Source organism: Plecotus auritus (genome assembly GCF_963455305.1).
Source record: "Plecotus auritus genome assembly, chromosome: 1".
NCBI lineage: Eukaryota > Metazoa > Chordata > Mammalia > Chiroptera > Vespertilionidae > Plecotus > Plecotus auritus.
In genome coordinates, this window is record NC_137770.1 from 248,703,101 (window position 1) to 248,712,669 (window position 9,569).

The following is a 9,569-nucleotide window of genomic DNA, read 5'->3' on the forward strand; positions in this document are numbered from 1 at the left end:
ACATGGGTCTGCTTCCTTCTCTCTTATTTCCACCTTAGCATTCACGGGCAGGGTTCCCACCTCCCCGTCTTCAACACCAGCTGAATGCACACCCAGCCCCACCCACTGCCACGCCCTGTCATTGTTGCCTCAGCTGACCCAGCCAGGGTAGGGTTTCTGTCACTATGCCCTTGGCAGGAAGTGGCCACTGCAGATGGTGGGGACCAGGTTTCACTGAGGACCCTCCCTCTCTCCGTTCCCATCCACGGTTCTCCCCCACCAAGGGCATGAGGCTGGCAGAGGGCCCGGTCACCCTCAGGACGCCCCTCTTGCTGCTTGGGCTCTGGGTGCTGCTGGCTCCCGCCCAGTGTTCTCAAGGTCGTCCCTCCTGGCGCTACATCTCCTCCGAGGTGGTGATTCCCAGGAAGGAGCTGCACCATGGCAAAGCCGTGCTGGCAGCAGGCTGGCTCTCCTACAGCCTGAGGTTTGGGGGCCAGAGACACGTCCTCCACATGCGGCGCAAGAGACTGTTTTGGCCTGGACAGCTGGTGGTGATGACTCAGGATGACCAGGGGGCCTTGCAGGTGGACTACCCCTTTTTCCCTCTCGACTGTTACTACCTGGGCTACCTGGAGGACGTCCCTCTCTCCATGGTCACCGTGGACACGTGCTATGGGGGCCTGGAAGGCATCATGAAGGTGGACGACCTGGCCTATGAAATCAAACCCCTCAAGGATTCCCAGAGGTTTGAGCACATCATTTCTCAGATCGTAGCCGATCCTAATGCCATAGGACCCATGTCCACGCTGGGACACAAGGCTGAGAGGCACCCGCTGGTCTCTGACCCGAACCCCAGTGCATCCTCCAGGATCAGCAGTAAGCTCTATTCATCCCACCGTGGAACTATGAAAGGCTGTCTTATGAGTACTCATTCTTTTTATACTGTGTACAACAATGTGTCACAGTGTGCCCAATACCTTATACAACTAGGTAGTTTAGTAGATGCCATGTTTCAAGGTATCGATTTAAGGTACTACATCAGCCTCATTGTCATTTATAATGTGAAAGAGCCAACAAGTATGGACAACTATAGTGTGCCATTTGGTGCATTTGCTATGCATTATGTTCCCAATATTTACAATGTATTTACGCCACATTCAGGCTTAATCGTGAAAAGAGATGGGCCCCATGAACTTAATTTCAATCCAGTTCTCTACGGGCTATGCACAAAATATAATCTCATCTTTGTGGGTCACCTATCCAGACATTATTTATTGTTATCAATTATAGCCACCCACCAAATAGGGATCAGTTTCGGTCTGTATTTAGATACGAGCACCTGTGTTTGCCAGAGAAGAACCACCTGCATCATGAGCACATACCCTGTGTTGACAGATTCATTCAGTAACTGTTCCTTTCTACACACACAACACGTATTTCGTGGTACCTCAACATGCGTTTTTGAAACTGAAAAAGTGTATTCAAACAGAAGCCTGACAACCATTCGATGTGGAAACTCTGTGGTGGAAGACAAAGAGCAGTGTGACTGTGGGACCTTCAAGCAGTGTTACAGCAACCCATGCTGCGACAGTGACTGCCGCTTCACGTCTGGGAGCATTTGTGACAGGGAAACCTGCTGCGCAAACTGCACCTACACGCCCGCGGGGACGCTCTGCAGACCGATCCGGAACATCTGTGACCTTCCGGAGTACTGCATGGGGAAGGACACGCGGTGCCCCAGTGATTTTTATCTGCAAGATGGAACCCCGTGCACCGAGGACGGCTACTGCTACCATGGCAATTGTACCGACCGCAGTATGCACTGCAAGGAGATCTTTGGGGAAGGGGCGCTGAGCGCTCCAGACGTCTGCTACGACATAAATAAAAAGGGCCAACGATTTGGACACTGTAAAGTTACACTTGGATTACGCCCAGCTCGTTGTGCGGATGCTGATGTTAAGTGTGGACGCCTACAGTGTGTCAACGTCACTCATCTGCCTCCGTTACAGGAACATGTGGGGTTCCATCACTCAATCATAGGGGGGTTCTTGTGTTTTGGGGTGGGTGCACACCGAGGGACAAGCTCAACTGATGTGGGTGCTGTGAGACCTGGTACCCCCTGTGGGGGTGGACACTTCTGTCTTCAGGGCTTCTGCAATGCTACTCTGGCAGCCTTAGACTACAACTGTCCCCCTTCGAAATGCAACTACAGGGGCGTGTGCAACAATAACAGGAACTGCCATTGCCATGTAGGCTCGGACCCTCCCCTGTGCATAAACAGTGGTGCCGGAGGGAGTGTGGACAGCGGACCCCCTCCAAGAAGAAGGCGGACAGTGAGGGCAAGTGGTATGTCACTGGTGTATTTGAGAGTGATTTTTGGTCGCTTGCTTGCCCTCATAGCTGCACTCCTCTTTGGTGTAGCCACGAATGTGAGAACTCTCCAGACCACTACAGTCACTGAAGTGAACGTTGGTAGATAGTGAACAGCAAGTCAGCCTTCGGACCCCTGTACAACTCAGGCAACATGAAGAAACACCTGAAAAAAGTCACCATAACCGACTGGCAGAGCTCAAGCCCACACTTCTGAGCAGCTGCAGGGGTCCTGCCCCACATCCAGGGTGCGCACCGTGGATGTTTTCACACCACTCTCTCTGACAGCTTGCTGGCCAGCGTCTGCAATAAAGCTTGAGCAGCGCACATTGGCGTCCTGTGCAGTCCTTGTAGGTCTGTAAGTGCCCTGAGTGAGCCTGAGGCTCGGGCCTGGACAGGAGACCTGGTCAGCAGCTGGCCTTGCTCTGTGGACGCCTGTCCCAGGATTAGTGACAGTGGCCACAGGTTCCTTTAGGGCCAATTGCTGACAGTTCCCCACAGTCATGCTCTTGAGCACCGAGTGTCCCTCAGTCCCTGGGTAAGGTCTCCTCTAAACTGCTTGGGTTCAGGGCAATGGCGTGCTCCTCCTCTCGTTTAACCCCGCCTATTTCACACGGGGGTGGGAGTGGGGGTGTGGCTGTGAGCTGTGGGCTGAGAGTGAGGGTTCCTTGTCTGCTAGTGACTTCTGAGCCCCGTGGAGAGCACCCTTTCCCTGTGTGGAGGCGGACCAGTGAGTGGCACTAAATCAGAAAGAAGTGGCCCTCCTGACTCTGGCCTCAGAGAGAGAAGGCAAGCCGAGAGCAGATAACCCTCCCCTTACTTGCTCCACCAGAACCATCCTCTTGGCTTCTGTAATCTCGCTTGCTTCTCGCATGATGCGCAGCCAACCGCCCAGGCTGCCTCATGTGTGGAAAGACCCTTGAATACCCGGAAGCTTCTCATGTATAAAAAACGGTCAGAACACTGACACAGGGCTCAGTCTCTGGAGAGAACTCCCCTGAGCCCGCAGTGGTGCAAACAGAAGTCTTTTTCTAAACCTCCGAGTGCATTTGGATTGTTGCTTCTGCCCAGCCTGATTTCTGCCATCAGATTTGTTTTCCTGTTCTCGGAGAAGCCAACAGCTACTCTGGCCCTTTGAGCCACCATTGTCGGAAGCCATCAGAGGAGGCCGCTAATTTCGGGTCCTCGCGACGGACAGGAAGGCACGCCGCTGGTGATTTCACTGGACCCCGACCCTCGCTGGGCCCGAAAGTAGTCGGCCACTGCTGTGCTCGAACGGACGGACTCCAGGGAAGACAGTAAAGTCTGCCGGGGCCAGGACATGAGACCGGTAAGTGTCCCCGGGGACCCTGGACCGAGTTCAGGCCCGCCTCAAAGGTGGAAGGGCAGCTTGATCACCTCCCGAGCGGTGTGGTCACAGCATAGGACAGGAGACTCCTGGGGTGCGAGTCTGGAACTCTGTGTGATTCTGTGTGCATGTGTGTGAGTGACTGTGCCCCATGGCGTCAGCTGTGGAGCATGAATGAGTCCCAACCTGCGGTTCTGTGGTGACCTCATAGGGCTTAGGGCGGTGTCAGGTTCTGGGGGACACTGTCCCTCCCGGTGAAGCTGATCCGGGTCAGGGGCTTATACTGACCTGCTAATGCTAAGAGGCACCTAATTCCCTGGGAGGGGAGTGGCCAGGTGGACGACAGGAAGAGCTCCCCTTAGTTTGTCTCGCAACACCGTTCACTGGGAGGGTTTTAGTTCATCATTTTGGACACCATCACGGTGTTGGGGGGGGGGTGGGGGTGGGGGAGCTCCTCACAACCTACAGTTCTGGGATGTATGATTAAAAACTTTAAGAAAGGGTTCTCAGGAGATTATTTGGTCAAATTGACCCGCGGAAAGGTGCGCACCCTCTGTGAATTGGAGTGGCCCACCTTTGGTGTAGGATGGCCTTCTGAAGGCGCTCTTGATGTCCCCATGGTCCGTGCTGTATATGGGGTCGACACTGGAAGCCCCAGCCACCCGGAGCAATTTCCTTCCATAGCCCAATGGTTGGAAATAGCTCAGATCAACCTTGCTGGGTCGGTCCGGTTCTGCGTTACTGGTCAGGGACAGTGTCCGGTCCTCGTGGCACAAAGTGAAAGGAAGACTTCACGAAAAGTACAGAGGCCCCCCATATTACAAGGGGACTCAGAGGAAGCTATATCACTGCTGCCACCATACGCCCCAATGCCCCACTACCTGAAGATGGGGAACCTCACCTGCCGGGTAGCCCGCATCCATCGATCTCACCTCTGCCTGCAGCTAGCCCGCAGCCACAACCAGGGTCACCTGAGCTTGTGGGAAGACATCTTGGGTCAGCGGCCCAAGCCCAAGGACCAAGACCCCCAGGAGCAATGCAGATGCCATTGCGGGAGATAAGGGCTCCACAGAGAATAGGCCCTGATGGGACCCTACCAGAAGGGGGATGAGTCTTCTAGTATCAGCCATTCTCCACCACTGACCTCCTCAACTGGGAACATCACATGCCACCATATTACGAAACACCTCAGGCAATGGTTGATCTCCTAGAATCCATATTTCAGACTCATTGCCCCCCGCTGGGTCAACTGTATATAGCCCCTCCTCACGTTGTTCAACACAGAAGAACGCCGACAAATAGTCGCTGAAGCCAGGAAATGGCTCCAGACTCAAGCCCCAGCTGGACACCTAGATGGAGAAGCCTGGGCATGGGAAGCCTCGCCTGATGAAGAACCACGCTGGAACCCAAAGACGGAGGAGGGAAGAAGTTTTCTAAAAAGATATCGACTCGCCTTCCTCCAAGAGATCGGGCAGAGGTCAAGAAGCCTACAAACATGGCAAAGACCTCTAAGGTCTTGCAGAAATGGGATGAGAGTCTGGCTGAATTTTATGAGAGACTCTGCGATGCCTTCAGAGTCTACACTCCAGAGGCCCCTGAAAACCAGCGCATGGCCAATGCTGCCTTTGTGGGGTAGGCTCAAACCGACATCAGACAGAAACTTCAAAAATTAGAGGGGTTCGCCGGAAAGAATGCCACTGAAATGAGAGAAATTGCCAACAAGGTCTTTGTGAACCAAGACCTCACTACCAAGGAGGAGGAAGAACAAAGAATGAAAAGGTAGGCGGCTCTCCTGGCTGCTGCCTTGAGGCAACCAGCCCTGCCAGAAGAGCCCAGATGGAGACAATGAGGGACTCAAGAACCAAGAAGGAAAGGGCCCCAGAGAGGAGACCAATGTGCCTACTGCAAGGGATCGTGGCACTGGAAAAATGAGTGCCCCAACCATCAGAAGGCGAGCCAGCGGCTTCTGCTCCACCCAGCTGCTACCGGGCAGACCCACCAGATGCCGACCAGATCGACCTGGCAGGAGTAGATTCTTTTTTGTTGTTGTTGTTGTTCCATTCATTGGTTCATTCTTCTTCTTCTTCTTCTTCTTCTTTTTAAATAAATCTTTATTGTTCAGATTATTACAATTGTTTCTCCTTTTTCCCTCCATAGCTCCCCTCCACCCGGTTCCCACCCCACCCTCTGCCCTTACCTCCCCCCCACTGTCCTCATCCATAGGTGTACAATTTTTGTCCAGTCTCTTCCTGCACCCCCCATACCCCTTTCCCCCTGAGAATTATCAGTCCACTCCCTTTCTATGCCCCTGATTCTATTATATTCACCAGTTTATTTTGTTCCTCAGATTTTTAATTCACTTGATTTTTCGGTTCACTTGTTGATAGACATGTATTTGTTGTTCAAAATTTTTATCTTTACTTTTTTCTTCTTCCTCTTCTTAAAGAATACCTTTCAGCATTTCATATAATACTGGTTTGGTGGTGCTGAGGTCCTTTAGCTTTTCCTTATCTGTGAAGCTCTTTATCTGACCTTCAATTGTGAATGATAGCTTTGCTGGGTAGAGTAATCTTGGTTGTAGGTTCTTGCTGTTCATCACTTTGAATATTTCTTGCCACTCCCGTCTGGCCTGCATAGTTTCTGTTGAGAAATCAGCTGACAATTGTATGGGTGCTCCCTTGTAGGTAATTAACTGTTTTTCTCTTGCTGTTTTTAATATTCTCTCTTTGTCTTTTGCTCTTGGCGTTTTAATTATGATGTGTCTTGGTGTGGTCCTCTTTGGATCCATTTTGTTCCGGGTTCTGTGCGCTTCCTGGACATATAAGTCTATTTCTTTCACCAGGTGGGGGAAGTTTTCATTCATTATTTCTTTGAATAGGTTTTCAGTATCTTGCTCTCTCTCTTCTTCTGGCACCCCCATAATTCTGATGTTGGTACATTGAAGTTGTCCCAGAGGCTTCTTACACTATCCTCAACTTTTTGGATTTTTTTTTTTTTTTTTGCTTTTCCGGTTGAGTGTTTTTTGCTTTTTTGTATTTCAAATCTTTGACTTGATTCTTGCATTCCTCTAGTCTGCTGTTGGGTCTCTGTATAATATTTTTTATTTCAGTCAGTGTATGTTCAATTTCTAGTTGGATTTTTTTTCATATCTTCGAGGGTCTCGCTAAATTTTTCGGCCTTTTCTAGGATATTCTTAAAAAGCCTTATAACCATGGTTTTGAATTTTATATCCAGTCGTTTGTTTTCCTCCATTTCTTTCGTTTGTGATCTGTTTCTTTGTCTCCGCATTTTTGCTGCTTGCCTGAGTTGGTAGGGTAGCTTTGTGTGCTAGGTTTCCTATATGGCCCAGTGGGTTGGCCTCCCCAGTTAACCTGAGGTGGACACTCTTGGTGCACCCCTTTGTGGACTGTGTGTACAGCCTTGTTGTAGTTAAGTCTTGATTGTTGTTGGTAACACTGGGAGGAATTGACCTCCAGGCTAGTTGGCTGTGAGGATCAGCTGTATCTACGCTGGGAGAAGTTTGGTGCTGGAGACAGCCTTATAGGATTAGACTTGCCAAATTGCAAAAGCCTCTGTGCTCAGCTTGGATGGAGTGGAGTCTCAGGGCAGAGCAGACAGTCTTGTCTTCCCATCAGCCTTGCCCTTGTGCACGCACCTCCAGACCTCTGCCTTACCCGGCTCCCGAGTCTCCGCCCGAGAGTCCAGATTCCCCCCACAAGAGCATGGGTCCCCAGGTGCTCACCTGGAGCTGGGATTCTGTGCAGTCAGAACTGGGGTTCAGTGCAGTCAGGAGCTTCCGTCTGCCTTCCGCTAGGGAAAGCCTGCGGCAACCTCCGCATTCAGACTTCTCCGTGAGCACTCGCGTGCACGCGCCTTCAGACCCCTGCCTGCTGCGTCTCCCCTGAGTCTCCATGTGCCTTTCTCTCTACCTGACAGTCCAGACTCCCCCTGTATAAGCCTGGGTCCACGGGGTTTTGCCCAGAATTGGGGTTCCGTGCAGTCGGAACTGGTGTTCAGTGCAGTCGGGGGCTTCCTTCCCCCTCTCGCCAGAGAAAGTCAGCCAGGCACTCAGCCACCCTTCCTCTCTGCGCGTGTGTCTCCATACCTCAGCCCTTTGCTGCTCCTCTGATTCTCCGTGAACTTTCCTCTTTCCTTCTAGTTGTAGAATTTCCACTCAGCCAGCCTTCCTGTGGTTCTGGATGATGTCTGCTCTGTCTTTTAGTTGCAGTTTTGAAATTGTTGTGCGAGGCAGCAGTTTAGGTGCTTACCTATGCCGACATCTTGGTTTCTCCAGGAGTACATTCTGACTAAGAAAGACCAGCTCTATCCAACTTGGCCCCCATGAGCCCATGGTCCAAGTGAAGGTTGGGGACCAAACAGTAAACTTTATGGTGGACACAGGCGCCGAACATTCTGTAGTGACACAAAAGGTGACACTGCTATCAGGACAAGAAATCACCACTGTGGGGGCTACCAGGACCAAAACCCTTAGACCGCTCTGTGGCCCCCGACAATGCCATTTGGGGAGCCACCGGGTAGTCCATGAGTTCCTATATCTACCATACTGCCCAGTCCCGCTGCTGGGCAGGGACCTGTTGGCAAAGATGGGTGCAGAGTAGCCTTTACTCTGGATGGATGGGCATGACTGCGCCTAGATAAGGAAGTCCCTCCCATGAGCCTGTCTCTGACGGTACCACAGGAAGAAGAATATGAGGCTGTATACCTCCCCACCCGATAAGCCAACAGTGGCCCCAGAACTAGAGACCGAGTTTCCATTAGTCCGGGCAGAAGAAATCCTCATCCCCCTGGTCTGGCCAAAAACCACGGCCTGGTACTGATTGACCTGAAGCCTGGAGCTCAGCCTGTCAAGATATGCCAGCATATGGTTCTGCGGGAAGCGCTTCTGGGGATCCAGATTCACCTAGACTGACAACTCAAGTGGGTGCTTCTAAAGCGATGTCAGTCTCCGTAGAACACCCCCCTGCTGCCCGCAATGAAGCCTGGGAGAAACGACTACCGTCCAGTACAAGACTGAAGGGTCATTAATGAAGCCGTTATCACTGCACTCGGCGCTGCCTAACCCATGCACTCTGCTAGGATTCATATACCTTCCGAGGCATAATGGTTCACATGCCAGGCCTTGAAGAACGCCTTCTTCTGCCTCCAACTAGTGCCCAATAGCCAGCCTCTGTTTGCCTTCAAATGGGAAAGCCCAAGCACAGGCACAAAGGAACAACTCACTTGGACTAGATTGCCTCAGGGATTCAAAAATTCACCAACCTTGTTCTGCAGGGCACTAGCCTCTGACTTGGACAGGTTCCTGGGGGATGTGTCCTCTTCCAACATGTAGAGGACCTCCTACTGGCTAGCCCCACTGGAGCCCAATGCTGGGAGGGAACCAAGGCTTTACTCAGGCTGCTGATGGAGGCTGGATGTCAAAGAAAAGGGCACAGATTTGCCAAAAAGAAGTCAAATGCTTTTGCTTTAGAATTACCGAAGGCAAACAAATGCTTGGGGCTGAAAGAAGACAGTTAGTCTGTGCTATTCCAGTTCCCACTTCCCATCGACATATTCGAGAGTTTCTGGGAGCCGCTGGGTCCTGTCGAATATGGATTCCCGGATTTTCAGAACTGACAAAACCCTTCTATCAGGCCCTAAAAGGAGAAGGAAAGGCGCCCCTTGCCTGGGGCCCTGACCAAGAAGAGGCATTTACGACAATGAAGACAAAACTCACGGAGGGCACCGGCTTTGGGACTCCCAGACGCATCACGGGACTTCAACCTGTTCGTTCATGAAAACAGTGGGATCGCTCTGGGCGTCCTAACCGAGAAATTTGGGCCTTGACAGGACCAGTGGCATACCTTTCAAAGCA

At 51.7% G+C, this 9,569-nt stretch overlaps 1 protein-coding gene across 1 annotated transcript; it reads left to right on the forward strand.

Annotated features, from left to right (window-relative positions):
* Window positions 1-266: 266 nt before the first annotated feature.
* LOC308242309 (disintegrin and metalloproteinase domain-containing protein 21-like) lies at window positions 267-2,459 on the forward strand (the record flags this gene model as incomplete). The annotated part of the gene is made up of 1 exon (XM_080656309.1): window positions 267-2,459. The coding sequence occupies one exon, from the start codon at window positions 267-269 to the stop codon at window positions 2,457-2,459; it is 2,193 nt and encodes a 730-aa protein (XP_080512435.1).
* Between the last annotated feature and the right edge of the window lie 7,110 nt (window positions 2,460-9,569).